This window comes from Cydia strobilella, chromosome 11 (genome assembly GCF_947568885.1).
Source record: "Cydia strobilella chromosome 11, ilCydStro3.1, whole genome shotgun sequence".
NCBI lineage: Eukaryota > Metazoa > Arthropoda > Insecta > Lepidoptera > Tortricidae > Cydia > Cydia strobilella.
Window position 1 is genome coordinate 3,203,001 of NC_086051.1, and position 21,665 is coordinate 3,224,665.

A 21,665-nucleotide genomic window follows, 5' to 3' on the forward strand; every position below is an offset into this window, starting at 1 on the left:
AAATGTTTAATATCTCAAATGAAAGCTCATTATATACATTACTTTTAAAAAAATACTAAAAAATATATACTCAATACTTTTGATAAAAACGGGAATTTTAAGTTTTTTTTTTTACTCGATTGATAGTTTTTACTTGATTTCTCAAAAAAAAGTATGGAATATGAATAGTTTAATGCCTGTATATATATCTGAATAAATAACAAGTATTATTTAAAAAAAAACCGACACCGATATCTCTCATACTTCTCGAAATATGAAAGTTTGAATGTGAGTGTAAATTTCTTCAAGATATATTCCAAAAAATTCTACAAGCTAAACTATTCGACCGATTTTAATGTTTAATATCTCAAATACAAGCTCATTATATATACTACTTATAAAAAAATACTCAAAAACATACACTAAATGCTTTTGGCAAAAAACGGCATCTTAAGTTTTTTTTCTTACTCGATTGATAGTTTTTACTTGATTTCATAAAAAAAAATTAGGGAACATTAATAGTTTATTAAATATATATATAGTACTGAGTATATAAAAGTATTACAAAAAACCCGACACCGATACCTTTCATTCTTCACGAAATATTTAAGTTCAATTATGCACGTTCTTACAAATAAATTCTTTAAAAGAAATCTTCAACCGCAGTAAGTGCACTGATTTTAATATGAAATGTGTCATATGAAAAGAAATCACCCAATTTATTTTAATAAATAAAAAATAAATAAATAAAAACTGAATAAAGTTTTTTCCTGGTGCTGAATTACAAAAAAATATAACAAATCTAAAATTAGGAATTATTTTTATTTAAAGTGACTACATTTGTAAACAAAAAACTTAAATGTCCTCTTCGGGTTAATGGCAATCAACTAGGCACAAAAATAATTCAACTGTAAATCTACAGGCACAAAAATAATCTACAGCAACCAGTTCATGTATGATCGGTGATTTTGTAGTATTGAAATTGTACGAGTACTTCAAAACGACTTTTCTTTTTCAGTTTTACATCTACCGGTGAACCCGAAGAGGACATTTAAGTTTTTTGTTTAAAAATGTAGTCACTTTAAACAAAAATGCCTAATTTTAGATTTGTTATATTTTTTTGTAATTCAGCACCAGGAAAAAACTTTATTCAGTTTTTATTTATTAATTTTTTATTTATTAAAATAAATTGGGTGATTTCTTTTCATATGACACATTTCATATTAAAATCAGTGCACTTACTGCGGTTGAAGATTTCTTTTAAAGGATTTATTTGTAAGAACGTGCATAATTGAACTTAAATATTTCGTGAAGAATGAAAGGTATCGGTGTCGGGTTTTTTTGTAATACTTTTATATATATATATAATAATAATAATAATAGAGCCTTTTATTCCTTAAGTATACAATTCATTTTACTTATATTTATTTTTTAATTTAAGGACCCCTTCTGGGTATAGGCCTCCTCCAACTTTTTCCAATGTGTTCTGTTTATATACTCACTTTTATATACTTAGTACTATATATATATTTATTAAACTATTCATGTTCCATATTTTTTTTAAGAAATCAAGTAGAAACTATCAATTGAGTAAGAAAAAAAACTTAAGATGCCGTTTTTTGCCAAAAGGGTTCAGTATATGTTTTTTTAAGTATTTTTTTATAAGTAATGTATATAATGAGCATTTATTTGAGATATTAAACATTGAAATCGGTCAAATAGTTAAGCTTGTAGAATTTTTTTAAATATATTTTGAAGAAATTTACACTCACATTCAAACTTTTATATTTCGTGAAGTATGAGAGGAATCGGTGTCGGTTTTTTTTTATAATACTTGTTATTTATTCAGTAATATATACATGCATTAAGCTATTCATGTTCCATACATTTTTTTGAGAAACCAAGTAAAAACTATCAATCGAGTAAAAAAAAAACTTAAGATGCCGTTTTTTGTCGAAAGTAATCAGTATATATTTTTTGAGTATTTTTTTAAAGTAATGTATATAATGAGCTTTCATTTGAGATATTAAACATTTAAATCGGTTCATTGGTTTAGCTTGTAGAATTTTTTGAAATATTTTTTAAAGAAGTGGCGCCATCTCTGTTCCTAAGGGGTGAAACTTGCGCTGCTGCGGGTCAAATCACTCAGTTTGGTCCCTATTAGCACTGTGCAAAGCGGCTTGCTTTTATCATGAAGTGCAGCATCCGGGCAAAAAATGGCCATAACAAGTATGACTATAATATCAATAGACGTTTTGGTAAAGTGTTATATGCGCTCTTTGTTGTATCTGCGCTCGATACGACTTTTCAAATAAACTGATTTTAAGGGTAAACTAATAAACCTAGTCTATAAGAGACCAGTGAACTGCAATAAAAATCCAAAATTATATAAAAATATTTTAATTCAACCATTTCCATGTACACAATTTTATTTTCCATTAATCAGTAATTCCTGTTTTTAACCTCAATCAAGAATAAATATTAGAATTCATTGTTACAAAAATATAATATCTAGTATAATACATTATTAATATTTACAATATAGATTATTTGCAATCCCCGGATAAACATTATCTGTATGGCTAGCAACAGTGAAACCGCGATAGATCCATACTTGCAAAACTAGCCTGCTCTTTCTAATTTATATAGTTGAAACGAAAGGTAGTTTCACGTGCGCGATGTGTTGCGGCGTCATTTGTGCTAACCCTGCTCTAATTAAAATGTATCTGGCGATTGAAAAATATATCTTTTAATACAATAAATCACACAATTAAGTTTGCAAAGTTAACCTTTTCACCACCATGCGAACCAAATAATATTGAAATTAATTAATTTAACAATTAATAACACGAATTAATAAACTAGTGGATGTGAAATGACTCCTATTTAGTATGAAAACCAGTGTCGCTAAACTCACACATTCATAGCCTCGTTAAAATACGTCACACACTTACAAAATTGCTCTGATTCGTAGCAACTTTCCATACCAAAAAGTTATTACCGGTGGACATTTTTCGAACGAATATCAACTGTAGGCTACATGAGTGACGGTTTAAATTTTAATGTCAAAGCTATATGACATACGACTCTTTCATTATCTCATTCATCTCACAAAAGCTCGCTCAACGTTCACCTAATACAACTACTCAACACCAGATGGCGTTATTTTATATAATTTTAAAATCACTTACTTAACAGGCGAGAAAAGGGCTAAAAAACCAGTATAAGTAAGGTCTAATTACGCATGGTTTGTTACGGATCTCACGGTCACGTTACACTGGTGTTTTCGAGACCTCTACACGCCTGCGAGTAGCTAACCGTTGGAACTTCTTTCCATTCGACGATATAGGGAGGGGACAGTGTAATCGGAGTGTTTTATCGATATTTGTGTGTTCAGTTAGGTATTGATATTTCATTACCGTATGTTTTAACACATTTAGATGATACTTTATTTATGATTATAATATAGGTAGTGATAATCGTGATTGTATGAAAAATAATATGTAGTACAGTACAACAAATATCTAACTAGAAATTTGTTTCTTATTAATTGACCAACTAGGTTGTTAATGTGAACATTAAATATATCTTAAAGTCAAACAGATAAAATCATAGTTCTTTAAAGGTCTATTAACTCGGTATTGCTGTTATTTTGTGATCACAAATCTGCAATTACTTACATAGGTAAGTATTCGTCTTTAACAATATTTACTTGTAGCAGCATTTAAGAACAATCTAGACGGGACAACCTGATTAAATTGTCAAATTAATTGTATGGTGTGAAAGCATACATGAAACTGGCTCATCGATCCCACTTGATTTGATTGTAAGATTGTGACCTATCAAATCAGGAAGGGGGGCGGCAAAATTCCAATATTTCACGCTAGTTTGCGTGGTACGGAACACTTTTTATTAATTAAGTGAGCCCGAATGTCACTAATAATTACTAAATTAGTAACTAAGTTTTAGGCGTGTGGACGCTAGATGAGATGTATGGCAATTTTATCCCCAGAAATCTTTCTCTAAGAAATGCTCCTAGCAAATGGTGCTATATTTTTGCGGAAACTAATTTTCTTGCCCAGTAGCATTGACCCATTTATTTTTAATATCGGCATCTTGTGGTAACCTACAATAATTAATAATAAAGAAATAGAAAATATAAAACGTTTATTCATGGCACATTGCATGCATTGTACGCATAAGTGCATTAAGTACCTAGTCTAATTATATTAACGATGAAAATATGATGGGTGTAAAAAACAAAAACGTATGTAAAGGAATACGAAGGTTTGAAAGGTTGCCATGAAATGACCCCGACTTAGTGCTTGATGACCAGAGCTGCCATATTTACTAAGACATTGATTATCCCAAATAATAATTAGAAACGTGTCTAAAATAATAATTTATTACCGAACTACCAAACATCAAACTTGAAATATCGTAACTTTAACTTTATCGATATAAATATCGACATTGCGCAGCATCTGAGTAGCGAAGTTATTTGACATTTAGGAAAGCGAATATTCCAGATATACGTAAAGAATAGTGACAAAGGATTGTGAACTCTAAGTTCTAACTGATAAAATATAGATTTACTTAACGAACATTCGTAAATAATGCAATAGAAACAGATTTTTCGTATTTATCGGATTATATTTAAATAAATAACCACCGGTGATAGGAAATACCTCCACGTGAAAGATTTTTTAAACCGCTGTGATTTCTGCAGCTTAATACTGCACAATACGGCATTTTAAATTTAATTATCAATTTTTGTTAGACGAGCGTACGTACGACGTGAATGTCATTCGAGCATGAAGTTTACACAACAACTGAGCATAGTCTGTGCATAAAGTGAGTCGGTCGCTACTAACTGTCGGATAGACGGGAACGCCCACTTGCCATCTCCATCCTACTCCGTGATTAATAATTAAATAATTTTATTAAAATTAATTTTAATACTTAATTTAATTTGTATTTCCAGCCTCGTAAGTCCCGGCGTACTTACACAATTACAAATTCAAAAAAAAATCCGAGCGTTGCACTCTTATAAAAAATAAAATAAAGTTCCAAATTCAAGTGTAAAAATAGGTCTGGGTCTTAAGTGTAAGGCTTGAGTGGACGCTCGAGTTGGGCGTGCGTTAGGGCGGGGCGTGCGGCGTGCATGTTAAACAAATGCAAACTTATTGGAGCGGCCTTAGTGCACGCTGCTCAAACCACTTGTGAGCCCGACGCCACGCTGCACGCCCCGCCGAACGCTCCGCTTCGAGCGTCCACTCAGGCCTACACTAAGTGTAAGGCCTGAGCAGGGACCGGCCCGCTATCCCTTATCGGGGTTTTATAAGGGTATTGCATAAGGGTTAACTCACCATACCCTTTGCCAGACGAAACCCTTTGTTTTGGTTTTAAAAACCCTTATATAAAGCTACCACATTTGAGTAATCGGTAGCCCAAATACCCTTACAAAACCCTTATCATCCGCTCACCAACACCTTGCATATTGCTTATAAGGGTTAGCCTTATAAAGGGCTTCCCTTTTAGCATATAAGCGTGCTAATTTAAGTCGTCTACCTTGTTCATAAAGCACACATTACTTCGAATCCGAGCGATCGTCGGCGGCGACGGCGGCGTTCTTTGACTAGGCAAGTATTTTGTTTCCTTTTCATACACTACCGTAGATATATACTAATCCTGTCTCTTTCACGCAAAAGGGAAACCTTTATAAAAAGCGCTTAAAGATAAGGGTAACCCTTATTAAGTGCTAGCCTTATTTTTGGTTAGCTTTTCGGTAAGGGTTAGTCAAAGGTAAGGGTATGAATGGGCTTGCAGCTCAAAAGGGAAAGTCTTTCAATGTGTTAGCCGTGTTTAAGTGTCGCCCATTGAAAGGGTTTTATCGCGGAAAGGGTTGTCCGGTCCCTGGGCCTGAGTGGACGCTCGAGTTCAGCGTGCAGCGGGGCGGGGCGTGTAGCGTGCATGTTAAACAAATGCAAACGTATAGGAGCGGCCTTAGTGCACGCTGCTCAAACCACTTGTGAGCCCGACGCCACGCTGCACGCCCCGCCGAACGCTATGCTTCTAGCGTCCACTCAGGCCTACACTAAGACGTTAAAGTAAAAACCTTTTGATACCACTCCTATTATTACTTGTAGGGAGCTTACAGAAACTATTTATTAATTTTTTTCTTTGAATATAGACTCTGATTAGCGGAAAAACATATAAATACATTTTCTCTTGTTATTGGGCCTCACCTGTATTAATAGTTATACAGGGTAGCTAAATAATAAGTGCATTCCCGTTGCCAGGGAGGTTTTGGGATTATACTGAGCAACTTTTACTATGGGACCAACCAAGAAATCGCGAAAAAAAAATTACCCTCCCATAGAAAATGGACCAACCAAAATGTATGAAACAGACAATTTTTTTCGCGATTTCGGGGTTGGTCCCATAATAATAATAAATAATTTCTTTATTCAGTTACGGTGTTCCATACATTTTGGTTGGTCCATTTTCTATGGGAGGGTAATTTTTTTTTCGCGATTTCATGGTTGGTCCCATAGTAAAAGTTGCTCAGTATAATCCCAAAACCTCCCTGGCAACGGGAATGCACTTATTTTTAGCCACCGTGTATGTATGTCTTATAAAATAAACAAATATGATGTGTGAAACAGGTCTCTAATCACTGTCATCAGCAGTGAAAAGGTTAAGTAAAATAAAGTGATTATCACTAGTTAAACATGTACTTGCAAATTTACAAAAATGCATCGGACGTATCAATAATAAGCAAAGAGAATTAAGAAGACATAGAGTGCTCACTCCATACATCGGTTTTGTTACCAAAAAGACTATTATTTTCGTAGTATACATCTAGCGTCAATTAGCGGAACTATCAGTACTGCTACTGGGCACAAGATGTCACATGTGTCGCGACTGACGAAAAGTGTATTGCTCAACAATTTATAACTAATATTATAAGCAGAAGAAGTTGAAAATAGAGTTCCGGTTAAAAGCTAAAAATCGTTGAGCATCAGACTTTCCGTTTGCGGCGACATCTATTATCGAGTAGCAGTACTGATAGTTCCGCTACTTGACGCTAGATGTCGACTACGAAAATAGTAGTAGTTTTGTTGACAAAACTGATGTATGGAGTGAGCACTATGTTTTCTTAATTTTCTTTTATAATACTATAGTTAGTTTTTTAGCATTAGAAAAAGATAAACAATCTTGACGTGTCTTTTTATTGAAAAATGTTGAATTTAATCTTTACACAATTTGGACTCAAAATTAACACTAATAAAACTAAAACACTTATTGCTTCAAAATCTCACCCGGTTAAAGAACAAATTGACATCAGAGGGACACACATAGAACAAGTAAACAAATTTAGATATTTAGGCAGATTAATTACACAAGACTCCAGATGTACAGGGGAAATAGTATCAAGGATAGCAATGGCGAAAACAGCTTTCAACGCCAAAAAACATTTGCTTAAGGCTAGGATCTCTAAGAGTACAAAAAACGCCTAATTAAGATATACATCTGGAGCATCGCTTTGTATGGGTGTGAGACGTGGACAATGCGGCAGAAAGATAGGAAGCGATTAGAGGCTTTTGAGATGTGGTTGTGGAGAAGAATGGAGAGAATAAGTTGGACGGAGAAAAAAACGAACGAGGAAGTGCTTCGAATTGTGGGAGAGAAGAGAAACCTGCTGAGAACTATAGAAAATAGACGAGGCAGAATGATAGGTCACTTGATAAGACACGACACTTTCTTTAACACTATATTAGAAGGCAAGATAGAAGCGAGAAGAGGCCGCGGAAAACCACGAGCAAGCTACACACAACAACTGAAAGCGAAAGCAAATGTCGTGTCTTACAGGGACCTAAAGAACCTGGCCGAGGACCGAGAAAACTGGCACATACTCCACCGACAAGAGCCATGCTCTTAAATTATGAATGAATGTTGAAAAACGCTTTTAGAAAAATAGTTTATATTACTTATGAAAGCAAAATAATGTAAAAGATCGTTTATGATTTATAATTGTAACATATTTGCTGTGACTTATTTTTTAATAGTAATTTTTAATAAAAAGACACGCCAATATCGCTTACCTTTTTTCTAATGCTAAAAAAAAACGAACTATAACCAACACTCCTATTTGCAGACCACTTTAATTACAACACGGAGCACATAAGGTTGGTTTAGTCCAATGTCATTGCGTTTCACTTTTTCATTAAGCAAAATGTGAGACGCAATACACATTGGACAAAGACATTGGATTGGAGGTGGAATACAATCCTAAGGTAATCAAGGACACCACACATAAGTACTCGTGTAAAATCAAAATATTAAAATATAAGCTTTTTAGGGTTGTACCTTTTATAGTATAAAATGGTGTAGATAGGGATGATGACACATTGAATTTTATAACAAAATCTAGTAAAATAAATAGCAAATTATGAGCAATTTATCACAATAATGTGGATATTAAAATAATATATAGAAATTATAAAAAAATACAGGACTTCCAAAAAGGAATAAAATAAAGATACCATTCGATTCCTTGCATTTTATCCAAAAAAAGATTTTATAGCAACTATATGCATAAATGCAATATTTCACCGACAAAATCGCAATTTGACTTATTTTCCATACATTCAAGATGGGCTCTCAGTGACTTTGACGTCACGTTCACATCGTTTTGTTAGGAGCGTTTCGCGAGTGAAGTATGACTGGCGGAGTTTGACTATTGCTTCTATTCTATTGCTTTAATTCCCATGGTCCCATACAGACATTTGATCCCAAAAACAAACCTGATCGATTGGTACCATTATTAATAAAAATTTGTCATCAAGCCTAATCGTAGTATTTTACGAGTAAAATTGTATAGTCGCCATCAGATATATCGGAGCGGCTAAGGCGCTCATAAATATCTGAACACGCCTCTATTGTTACGGCGTTAGAGTGCGTGTTCAGATATTGTGAACACCTCGGCCGCTCCGATATATCTGATGGCGACTGTACCTATGTGTGGTGTCCTGTGTAGTCTGTGCCATCGGTGGACCTTATTTCCTAGCTATAAGGGTCACGAATAGTCAATTGAGTAATTTTATTTAAATTTGTACGCTACACCTTTTTTCACGTTATTTCTACTCAGAATCATAAGCATTTTCGATTTTCATAGGAGAAAAAAATGTTCTAAGGATTTTTATTTCCTTTTTGTTACCATTTTTCATACTTCGTATGACGGCAACGGAATGGAAGGAAAGAATGTATGGCAATTTTGTGACACTTTCATCACCCCATTTGGATCAAAATAGTTTGTGATTCTGAGTAGAAATAATATAAAAATTCCCAAATTAGATAAGAAAGTGTAGTAAAACCTTAAACAGAATAGCCCAGTTAAAAGTGTGTAAAGGTGGTATTCCATTTGTCCAATGTCATTGCGTCTCGCTCTCTCATTGAGGAAAATGTGAGACGCAAATACACATTGGACCAATACATTGGACATGTGGTATCACCACCCTAAGATGGTACTTATAAATATAAAATTTTGATAGTTTACAACACTGCCTCAACTCTTTGGTTCGTTCGGTGATTTGTTATCTGTGGCACTTAATTCCGGGAACAGCTCCATTATGCATAGATCGAGAAGATTGTACACCAACTGTAAGGAAGAAAATGGTAAATTGAAGATAAAATAATTACTAATTAGCAGAGCCCGGAATTCTCGTAGCATTTTTGAGCTGTCATAGGGACTTCTCGTTTATCGACTTTCGATTATACATATGTATATCGATAAATACAGACTACAATATGTAAAATATGATTACGAGTAGAAGTAAAAAATATGTCTTATAATTTGTAAGAAACAATAAAATATTATTATTTTAATTTCTATTTATAATTTCCTAAAAGTTGGTATCCGAAGGTTATCCCGAGGAGATCGCTCATTCGCGATAAGACTGCACGTCGTTTACTCCTGCTCGTAATCATATTTTACATATTGTGTTCTATATTTATCGATATACTTAGTATAATCGGAAGTCGATAAACGAGAAGTCCCTATGACAGCTCAAAAATGCTACGAGAATTCCTCCGGGCTCCGCTAGCTACTCATTATTATTCACGAGCCTGTTCGTGGTGGTTAAGGAATGTTAGATTACCTGTTTGTTAAGCTGCGGGCGCTGCAGCAGCTCAAACGCTTTATCCAGTGCCAGCGCGGCGCCGCTGCCGAGCGCGTGCGCGTGCGCGAGCGCGGTCGCGGCGGGCAGCGCGCGGCGCAGGCGCGCGTGCGCCGCGCGACGCTGCTTGGCGGCTGGCAGTCGCGGTGGGATGGATTTCTTGCCGAATAATATGTCTGCGGAGAAATAGTACATTACTACAGAGGCCGGGAAGTAAGGGGTTGCCGGCCGAATGCATATATACGGATAGTTATGAGGCCGACAACTCCTCAAACATGCAATGAAATAAATAAAGAAATCTCCACGAAATCAAAGTTTTAATTCTAAAGAAACTAAAAGTAAACTAGGCACAAAATATAACTACCACCTGTACCTATCTTTATCACACGTGTCGTATATTTTACACATGTAGTTAATCAATTTATTACACAAATGTTCAAAGGTATATTTATGTATCTTTGATTTTTCGCCTTGCATCCTTCTGACTGTAGTTTAGCCACATAACTAAGATTACATCATTTTTTATGTTGATATTATGCTTTACATACATCGTTGCCTTAAACATGGAGTATAATTAACAGGTATTCATTTAATATTTTCGTCGGAACTCATATTAAATAACACAATAAACAACGCACAATAAATCCAATAAAATAGAATTACAGATACACAATGAAAAATGTTCAACTTTACCTCCAAAACGATTAAAAAAACACCAACGCGTGTTTGAGTAGACATTTTTACCGCTAATATTTAAATGAAATATAGTTTGTCAAAGGACTGTCTCATTTCAAACATAGACAGAGATAATCATACTATCTTTGTCTTACACTGGTACTAGCACCCAAAAGAAAAGGATGAGTATAGTTTTTTTGTTCTTATTTACTGACAAACTGGTTTGACCAACTATATTTTAAATCTGTATTTGTAGGTAAATTTGCAATTCAATATTATTGGAATTTGTTAATAATTTTTTATTTATATATTTTTTGTAAATTCGATACAAATAAAACTGCAAAATATATTAATTATCGTTTATTGTTTTTTTTAAGGGGCAGAATGTCATTCCGAACCATAAGCAAATATTGGTTATAGTTTTTTTTTTGGCTGAATGCCATGATGCTGTGTCACAAATATATGTGATGTGGAAATTAAAAAAGAGCCACTTCCCGGCCTAGGCCTGCAACTTTGTATGAAATTTCATTACAGGCCCCTCGTCTAGCCGCGCCGGAGTCGTGATACTTCCCAGCCTAATATAAAGAACGTAATATCAATATTACATAGCATGTTTGAGAAAAAGAAAATTAAAAATGCAATTAGGTACTTGACACGTGTTGAATATTATAACAAAAGTTAGCTAAATGGATAGAAGATGAGCCATCCATTGTAAAAAAAGTTGAATTTAAAAATATATATCGAGATTATAAAAAAATATAGACTGAGAAATTCAGTTTTTTTTAACTTTCAAAAAGAAAATGGTACCATTCGATCCCTTATATTTTATTGAAAAATTAATTGTATGAAAACTAAACGCAATATTTCAGGGTCAAAATAACAATTTTCTTGATCTTTATTTAGGACAGACTACAGTAATGTGACGTCACATTACAATATCATTTAGTTAGTTTATCATCATCAGTTAGTAGAGTGCAAGCGTCATACTTTAACTCTCATTTCTGACCTTTGTGTTACTTTAATGCCATGACTCCTATATAGACATTTGATCCTCAGGAAAATCAAGATCGATTGACATTATTTACAAAAAACTGTCAAGGAGCCAATTATTGCTGAAGTCTAATTTACGGCACATATAATACTAATTTACTTAGAATGACGATACTGATGACTAATTACCTATTTTACCTATTGACCTATTTTATAAGTTTCTATAGCTTTAGTATACTTTTGTATGTAATTTTAGTTTTAAGTTTATCATGAATAAAACATTTGAATTTGAATTTGAATTTGAATTTAATTTACGGCACATATAATACTAATTTACTTAGAATGACGATACTGATGACTAATTTACGGCACATATAATACTAATTTACTTAGAACGACGATACTGATGACTAATTTACGGCACATATAATACTAATTTACTTAGAATGACGATACTGATGACTAATTTACGGCACATATAATACTAATTTACTTAGAACGACGAAACTGATGACTAATTTACGGCACATATAATACTAATTTACTTAGAATGACGAAACTGATGACTAATTTACGGCACATATAATACTAATTTACTTAGAATGACGAAACTGATGACTAATTTACGGCACATATAATACAAATTTACTTAGAATGACGAAACTGATGACGGTAAAATTTCCGATTCAGAACGTGATCGTAGCAAAAGTTGGAGAGATAATAATATGACCCCAATCGTCAGTGAGGTACCGATATCCCACTCACCATGTCCTAGTGTAATAAGATGCGCCAGCCGTCGTTCGCACAGGCTGGTGGCGAGCGTGTTGCTGAGCCAGTGCTCGGCGGCGTCGTCGAGCGCGCGGTGGGCGGCGCCCAGCGCCCCGCCGAGCGCGCGCACGACCCAGCCGCGGGCGCGGATCACTTTTATTACTGAAAAAAAAAAATGGCTAATATACATTGAGTAAGATGTACAGGGTGTCCCAGAAGACCACGTCACAGTGACACCGGAGGTAGGTCAGCTCGAGAGGAACCTAACCATCCTAACATGACCCCAGTAAAAGTTGCACCGTCTTCGGTTTAAAGAAACATGATTGTCTAAAAAATTACAGAAATTTCGCTTATAAGACAACTTATAAATAGCTTACTTAAAGTAATTATTTACAAGTAACGCAATAAGCGAGCACTTGACACAGATAATGTTTAACAATAAACATTTGCATTTGAACTAAAATAAAATACAAGAATAAAACTAAGAATCGACCCTAATTGTCTTCGAGTTATTACCGAAAAAAAATTTGAGAATTTTCCCCTTTGTTTTAACATTTTTAGTACCCACCAGCATCGATAACTCGAAAACCATACAACTTTTACTGGGGTCATGTTCGTCTGGGCGGAATGCCTAACTGCATTACTCCACGTAAAAAAAATAGCTAGTTAGGTTCCTCTTCAGTTGACCTACCTCCGGTGTCACTGTGACGTGGTTGTTCTGGGCCACCCTGCGGTCTAGTCTAACCCAGCGGTCGACAACCTTTTAGCAGCCGATTTTGTGGTTGATCCCATAGTAAAAGTTGCTCAGTATAATCCCAAAACGTCCCTGACAACGGGATTGCACTTATTTTTTAACCACCCTGTATACAAGACAAGGCCAAAACAAAAAACATGACTATGACCATGACCATGAGCATGAACACGTTACCAGCCTTTCTTAACCTTTTGGACCTACATGCATACGCATAAAGTTCAAATTCAGTTTTGACACTTCGGTGACGTGGCGTCTGGATGACAGCTTTTGTGTTTGACGCGGAGTCGAAAAGGTTAACTTCGTTCCAATTTATTCTATGATATAACTCACATAAATACATAAGACACTGCGTGAATCCCTTAACTTTGTCTTGATAGCTGCCATCGATAAGTTCCCCACTGGGTTCGACATCGAAATTGTTGCCAAATACTGATTCTCTGATGTCGCGGCGACGCGCACTTTTGCTTACGTCTTCGCTCACTTCTTGAGCCTCTTCTACGCCTGCGCCTTGTTTTCTAAAAAAAAAGTTTATGGGTAAAGACAAGACAACATTGAGAAATTACACATTTCCTCATTTCACAAAAGACACACACCCGCACAAAACTGTCGCTTTTACGGGCTGCTTGCGCTATTTTGCAACTAAGTGGTGGAATAATATACCCCCACCATTAAGATGCCTTAAAACAAAAAAATCATTCACGTTTCATTTCAAAAAACACCTTTTAAATAATCAACACTTAGGAATTCCGTATGGGTACTTGGTTGCAGATTACCGGATCTAGTCTGTATGTACATGAATATCTCTCATTGTATGTACGTGTTTTGTACGTTTTCTACTGCTATGTTTGATAATACTACACATACTACCAATACCAACACGCACCACACCTTTACATTACAATGGCAATTTTATTAGAAATAGGCCAATTATTCATTATCATTACTACAACATTTTTTTACATTAATAGACTGTTAGTGACCTGGGTTCTACCAGAATTACCAGTGCTTCACACGGAAGAGCGGAGCGTATAACTGAGCCAGAACCCTTTTGTTTTGCCGCAATGCACTCAGCAATCCTACGGTTTATTTTTGTTTCTATTTTATATACTGTTTGTATTGTGGCAAACGAATGAATGATTTATCCATCTATCCGATCCTATGAACACCACTCCTAAATAATATTTAAACAAACTTACAGCGCTTGATATCGCTCCAAATCAGCAGACAATAGATAATTCCTCAAGAACGACTCCAAATGCTGTCCCTTTTCTTTCCTCAACTTATGTGTAACCGCCGTAACCATGTTCCCTATATCTGGTCCATTTAAAGCGGCAGCGGCCGCCGCGAGAGCGAAGTCCGTGCAAGAGAGGAACAGCCGAAGCAGTGCGGAGCTCTGGAGTAAAGGGGCTTCTAGGGCGCGCTGCAGGAAGTCTTCGTATTTGTAGCGGAGCGTTTCCAATGGGCTGTTGTCTCTGGAAATGTGAAATGAGAAATAAATGTTTGGTCAAAAAGGTCCGATTCAGACAACTCGAATTAGAGTGTCGATGATGTTAGAGCGAGTGGAACACACGACTGATTTAAAGAGCAGATTTAACATATTCATAATCCCTACTCATTTTTATCTATGACTGTCGTAAGATTCAATAATGACAAGTTTAACAGTAGCGGGGTATTTAAGGACCGAGTCATGTTTTATTTGGCATTAAAAATATATATTCAATCATTTTACGGTTTAGACTCACTTGTTTTAGTCACTCGCGCGACATGTTTCGGAGAGTCTAGGTCTCCTTTCCAGCTAGTGTGTGGGCTTGGTGATGAAACAATACATTTCACGCCGCCTGTTGCCGCCTGGCAACAGCGCGTCACAACTTTTGGGGCCCAGGCGCCCGGGCCAGGCACCTCGAGATTGGCGCCGTACCGAACAAACAGCACTACGCACTTCATCGGGGGCGGAATGTAGTGTTTGTGGTAGGCCGCATGACTCATCGAGTTGTAAATTCGCAAACTATGTTTGTCGCGTGTGCAATCAGTCGGGGCACTTGAAAAAGATGTGTCCTAGGTTACAGATAGGCGTTAGTACGCACAAGAATGACGTACGAGACGAAGCAGACAGCGATTACAGCGATGAGGTACAGTTCAATGGCAAGAGGTAGCGCAGGACCGCTCAGAATGGCGGCGGCTGGGGGAGGCCTTTACTCGCGAAGAGGTCCACCAATCATAGCAATTAAGTTATTTTATAAAATTAATAATTAAGTATGTTATTAGCTATAATTTATTTATTTTTTAAGTATTGTTCAAATTGTGTGGAATTAAAGGCTTTTTTATTTTTTTTATTAATGACCTCCTGGAAGGCAGCGGCAGGTCTTGCAGCAGGCGCTCGCCGTGGAACTCCTGCAGCTTGCTCCGCAGCAGGTGGAAGTCGTGCTCGCTGCGGGCCACGCTCCAGTACAGTGACACAGTACCTCCTGGAAGGCAGCGGCAGGTCTTGCAGCAGGCGCTCGCCGTGGAACTCCTGCAGCTTGCTCCGCAGCAGGTGGAAGTCGTGCTCGCTGCGGGCCACGCTCCAGTACAGTGACACAGTACCTCCTGGAAGGCAGCGGCAGGTCTTGCAGCAGGCGCTCGCCGTGGAACTCCTGCAGCTTGCTCCGCAGCAGGTGGAAGTCGTGCTCGCTGCGGGCCACGCTCCAGTACAGTGACACAGTACCTCCTGGAAGGCAGCGGCAGGTCTTGCAGCAGGCGCTCGCCGTGGAACTCCTGCAGCTTGCTCCGCAGCAGGTGGAAGTCGTGCTCGCTGCGGGCCACGCTCCAGTACAGTGACACAGTACCTCCTGGAAGGCAGCGGCAGGTCTTGCAGCAGGCGCTCGCCGTGGAACTCCTGCAGCTTGCTCCGCAGCAGGTGGAAGTCGTGCTCGCTGCGGGCCACGCTCCAGTACAGTGACACAGTACCTCCTGGAAGGCAGCGGCAGGTCTTGCAGCAGGCGCTCGCCGTGGAACTCCTGCAGCTTGCTCCGTAGCAGGTGGAAGTCGTGCTCGCTGCGGGCCACGCTCCAGTACAGTGACACAGTACCTCCTGGAAGGCAGCGGCAGGTCTTGCAGCAGGCGCTCGCCGTGGAACTCCTGCAGCTTGCTCCGCAGCAGGTGGAAGTCGTGCTCGCTGCGGGCCACGCTCCAGTACAGTGACACAGTACCTCCTGGAAGGCAGCGGCAGGTCTTGCAGCAGGCGCTCGCCGTGGAACTCCTGCAGCTTGCTCCGCAGCAGGTGGAAGTCGTGCTCGCTGCGGGCCACGCTCCAGTACAGTGACACAGTACCTCCTGGAAGGCAGCGGCAGGTCTTGCAGCAGGCGCTCGCCGTGGAACTCCTGCAGCTTGCTCCGCAGCAGGTGGAAGTCGTGCTCGCTGCGGGCCACGCTCCAGTACAGTGACACAGTACCTCCTGGAAGGCAGCGGCAGGTCTTGCAGCAGGCGCTCGCCGTGGAACTCCTGCAGCTTGCTCCGCAGCAGGTGGAAGTCGTGCTCGCTGCGGGCCACGCTCCAGTACAGTGACACAGTACCTCCTGGAAGGCAGCGGCAGGTCTTGCAGCAGGCGCTCGCCGTGGAACTCCTGCAGCTTGCTCCGCAGCAGGTGGAAGTCGTGCTCGCTGCGGGCCACGCTCCACGCGCGGGGCTCGGCGCCGCGCTCCACGCAGTACACGCAGAGCGTGAACACGCGGACGGTGCCGGTGCGGGGAGGCGCTTGCTGGAACAACGAGTTCTATGAAATACGGAAATCACTTTGGTAATGTCTATAAAATGAAAACTAATAACCAAACCCTAAGCAGTCTCTTCATTCCCAGTATCTCGGTACGCAGCGAATACGTTGGCGAGATCGTTACGCGCTCGTGTCAAAATCGTTCGCTACCGATATCGATACAGAAGATTCACTCTAACAAAACGCGTCTATTACGACAGATATGACCGCTAGGTGGCGCAAGCGGCAGGCGTCCGTCCCGTAGCGGTGCGCGGCAACTACTATGGCTAGACACCAAAATTGGTGTGGGCCGCATGTACCTACTTGTAGCGACACGAAATCGCGGAGTGAGCCCCGCCTGCCTAAGGCTCTTATTTTAAACACAATATAACACTTACCATTCTGATGTCGACGCTGGTTAATACAACTTTGTATGTGACAAGGTCATCATCCAGCTCGTCGGCGAGGTGTTCTAGACACGCCAGTAGGGCGCCGTCGTCGCCGTCTTCGTTGCCGCAGTGCTCCAACACCAGGCCGGAGGTGGGCGCGCGTGGTGGGCCTTTAGTGCGGACTGGTGGTGCCCTGGGTATAATACTTTTATTAAAAAAAAAATATATATATATAGGACGTTCTTACACGGATTGACTAAGTCCCACGGTAAGCCCAAGGAGGCTTGTGTTATGGGTACTCAGACAACGATATATATAATATATGAATACATAGAAAACACCCATCACTTAGGAACGAATATCTGTGCTCATCACACAAATAGATGCCCTTACCGCAGGCAGGGTCACTAACCACTAGGCCAGACCGGCCGTTTATATAACATATTATATTATATAACAAATAACATGTTAAAATCTCACTAGCAACTTCGTCCCTCTACGTTAATTAACACAAAAAAAGTTTATTTTTGAAAATTATTTACATGGATACAGGTTTTGCGGACCCCTACATACTGCAATGCCTGTCCCGTGGAGGAGAGTGTACTATTAACAGATTACCACTTACCTCTTGTTTTGCTTTTGGTAGCCCGTGGCTATTCTTGATCCGATCAATATTTTGTAATACTGCAACAAAAATAAAACTTATAACCCCATATAGCGTCCTTATGATTCTCCTAAGGAAAAAAAATGCGAAAAAACCGGCCAAGTGCGAAGGGTTCCGTACCATTACGCAAAAACCGGCAAGAAAATCACGTTTGTTGTATGGGAGCCCCACTTAAATATTTATTTTATTATATTTTTAGTATTTGTTGTTATAGCGGCAACAGAAATACATCATCTTTGAAAATTTCAACTGTCACGGTTCATGACTTTCATGAGATACTGCCTGGTGACAGACGGACGGACGGGCGGGCAGCGAACTCTTAGTAATAGGGCCCCGTTTTTACCCTTTGAGTACGGAACCCTAAAAAGGGTCAAAAGTTATGTTATATATAACATACATTGCAAGGCTATCACCAATATTAAATTGTGGCTTGTGATGTGCAAGCAAGTTTTAAATTAATACATAATGAGTAAAATGTGTCCGTAAACGAAAAAAAAAAAACAATAATGGATTCGCTTCCAGGATTCAGCAACTAATTATAATGATTTAGAACATTATGTACGGTTTTAACAATAAGTAGTGTTGTTTTGTCTCACCTCCTCGCTGTGTAAGAAACGGGGCAGCAGCACATTCTCGAGCACGGTTTGAACCTCGTTAGCCGCCGTGAATATTTCGGGGCATGTTTGTAATCTGTACAAAAGAAATCATTAACAGATATGTCGTTATCAAACAAAGACTCGTTATAAACGGTACTCAAACTGTATAGGATGCTAGTTCCTGATATAGTATGAGGCTCACACACAACGGCCACGCGCTCAGGCACAAAGGCCACGCGCTCAGGCACAAAATAAATAATGGTTTTTGTTTAACAGAATGCCATTGTCAGTACAGGTAAGCGAACGAGCTCAGTAGATAGACCGCATACTATACAATTGAATAAAAAACTAAATTGTAGGAAATAAATAGCTACAAATGGGATAACGATTTGTACGTAGTCGCCGTTTAGAACTTCTTCATTTGTGGTCCGATTGAGGAAAACGCGATAAATATACGTGTTAAATGGGTTTGGCCGGTCGAAGTATTTAGCAGATGGCGCCAGCATAGCTTGCCCTGTCAATACCTAGAATTGTCAATTTTTTATTTTTTTAATGCCCTGGAAGCCAGCCCTTTAAGCCAAATCTCCTAGAAAAAGGGGCAAGCTATAACCTTTGACAGTTGCCAACCCCATCGAATTAATTTAAAGGTAAATTCTATATCAATCGTATTAGGCCTTTCATGGGAATTTAATAACAAATCTCCCATGGGGTGTTCGAAATGGGATTTATTACAATTGCAAAGAATTTTGTAAAAAGATGTTACCTCTTAAGGTCTCCATTATGTATAACGCTTGTATTACCACGTCGAGCCAGTAGCTCCGTCGCTTCGCGAAATAATGTTACTTGCTCTTCTTCACTAGGCCTTAGGTTTGGGTCAAGCAGCTTGGTTTGAAACAGTTCTGGGGAGAAAATAATTGACTATCAATTTATCAACTCGTTTGAAATAACCGACTCGATCGAATTGGAATCGATATCGACACTGATGCTAACTATCAATATAAGTTAAACTTGATACCGTTTTCAAACAAGAAAATCTCACTAGAAATGTATTTGCTATATTATTAAAGTTACTTTGCTATTTATTTAAAGTTTTTATTATTTTATAAACTGAAATAGTTGTCATATATTAAATAAAGTGACGAAGCCCTCCATTGGTGAAGGCCGGATTCGAACCGGCGTCTTTAGCTATATCGTAATTCCGTAGCTATATCGAAATTAAACCGTTTAAATAAAATGACCAAAAAAATGTTTAAATGAAATGAATGAGGGAGACCAAGAAGAACATACATGGACCAACTAAAGGAAAAGATAAACGTCGTGTCGTATCAGGCGGTCAAACGAAAGGCTCAGGAAAGAGATACATGGAAATTGCTCCACCGACAAGAGCTAGGTGAGAGTAACAATTTTGAAGCAGGTGGTAAATTGTGGTTAATATAAAGGGTGTATAAAGGTTATTAACATTAATTAATAACTTCAGCTGAATTTTACTTTACAAATTCACTTAACAACGCTGCCATGAAATCTAACCATTGTTACCGTTCACTAGTTATGGGCACCGCCTCATATCGACCAGCGCCGTGAGAAATGCATTGTTGGTGTACAAGGACAACTAATCATAGTCTTAAATTAATGGTATTATGCGGTTCCAATTAGAAATATCTCAAGCACTTTAAAGTAATGTAAATGGAATATAATTGGAAAATAATAATGATGACAATTACCTATAGATTTCACTAAGAATTAAGAATTGTTTCAATTTTTTTTTATCTTTCATTGTACATGTACACGTAAGTTTTATGCTTTCTACCAACTAATTTTTTTTGGATTGGTCAGGTAGTGCGCTCTGATGACTACGAAATGTCAAAATGGTATGATCCACTTCATTTCGTACTTGCATAAGTTACATGCATACCAAGTTTGGATGCGAAACCCGAACTATCTGTTCTTAAGAATAAAATGCCATAACACTCACTGATGTCTTTATAAAACTGTAGAAGCTGCAGTTGGCTTGTAGACTTGACGTGTTGCATGAAAGCGTATAGATGGCGCGGCTCGCCCACCAGCAGTTCCAGGTCTACGTGGAGAAGCCGCCCTTGCTCTTCGTTTGTGGACCCTATGTCCTTGCAATAAGGTTTAAAATGTGTCATAATACTCACTGATGTCCTTATAGAACTGTAGGAGCTGCAGTTGGCTTGTAGACTTGACGTGTTGCATGAAAGCGTATAGATGGCGCGGCTCGCCCACCAGCAGTTCCAGGTCTACGTGGAGAAGTCGCGCTCGCTCTTCGTGCGAGGAACCGGACTGTCGTGCTAATGTTGACAGGAATTCCACCTGGGGAATAGAATAAAATAAAAGAGAATATATATAAAATCATTCATCACATTTTGAAATCGAATTTCGAAGTAAGTATATTTGCTCTTGTATTAAAGTGACGGCAACGCAGATACACAATTTCGTATTTCGATGTTCGCGGTAGAACCCAGTATGCCTTACCCCGGCAATTAATTTCGTGGTTTGTTATAGAATTGCGCTATTTGTATCTCTTTCCTCAGTATGTCTAACGAAAGTGACACTGCTACGCAATGAAGTGAATTGCGTTCGGGCTGCAATGCTGGTCGTACTCAGCTTTGTTAGCATCTAAAAATAAGGATGTGTCCGGATACACCTTATAGTTTCGTTATATCGGTCCGGTTCTCGCGCTGTACTACCTCATACGACCTTATATCAAGGCAATAAGGTTTATATTCGTTTGACTCACCCTATAGTCGGGAGTAGTTTTAAGCTGCGCCATGGTCTCGTCTCCTGTAGCTAGAATTATAAGCGCGTTTATTATGTAAGGATCCGCTAGGAGGTCCGTTAGGGACAATAACACCCAGCCGGCGAATATTTCACGAACTAAAACATGGAATACTCTGAAAACAAAAAAGAACAAATATTCAGTT

At 38.4% G+C, this 21,665-nt stretch overlaps 1 protein-coding gene across 1 annotated transcript; it reads right to left on the bottom strand.

Annotated features, from left to right (window-relative positions):
• Nucleotides 1–9,338: 9,338 nt before the first annotated feature.
• Nucleotides 9,339–21,004, bottom strand: LOC134745413 (sorting nexin-14-like). Its single transcript, XM_063679452.1, has 11 exons — nt 20,696–21,004; nt 19,487–19,622; nt 18,724–18,817; nt 18,089–18,147; nt 17,473–17,656; nt 16,899–17,083; nt 14,544–14,819; nt 13,678–13,862; nt 12,591–12,755; nt 10,143–10,336; nt 9,339–9,643 (listed from the first exon to the last, which is right to left on the bottom strand). Exons 1-11 carry the CDS (start codon nt 20,868–20,870, stop codon nt 9,551–9,553), a joined length of 1,746 nt encoding a protein of 581 aa, XP_063535522.1. The 5' UTR covers nt 20,871–21,004; the 3' UTR covers nt 9,339–9,550.
• Between the last annotated feature and the right edge of the window lie 661 nt (nt 21,005–21,665).

Bases quoted from the DNA above. Each gene is read 5' to 3' on its own strand.
- LOC134745413 (XM_063679452.1), bottom strand. From the start codon at position 20,870: ATGACACATTTTAAACCTTATTGCAAGGACATAGGGTCCACAAACGAA. The intron at 12,756-13,677 runs GTGAGTTATATC...TTTTTTTTTCAG, and splicing joins GCAGTGTCTTATGTATTTAT to TAATAAAAGTGATCCGCGCC. The intron at 9,644-10,142 runs GTAATCTAACAT...TCTTCCTTACAG, and splicing joins GCCCGCAGCTTAACAAACAG to TTGGTGTACAATCTTCTCGA.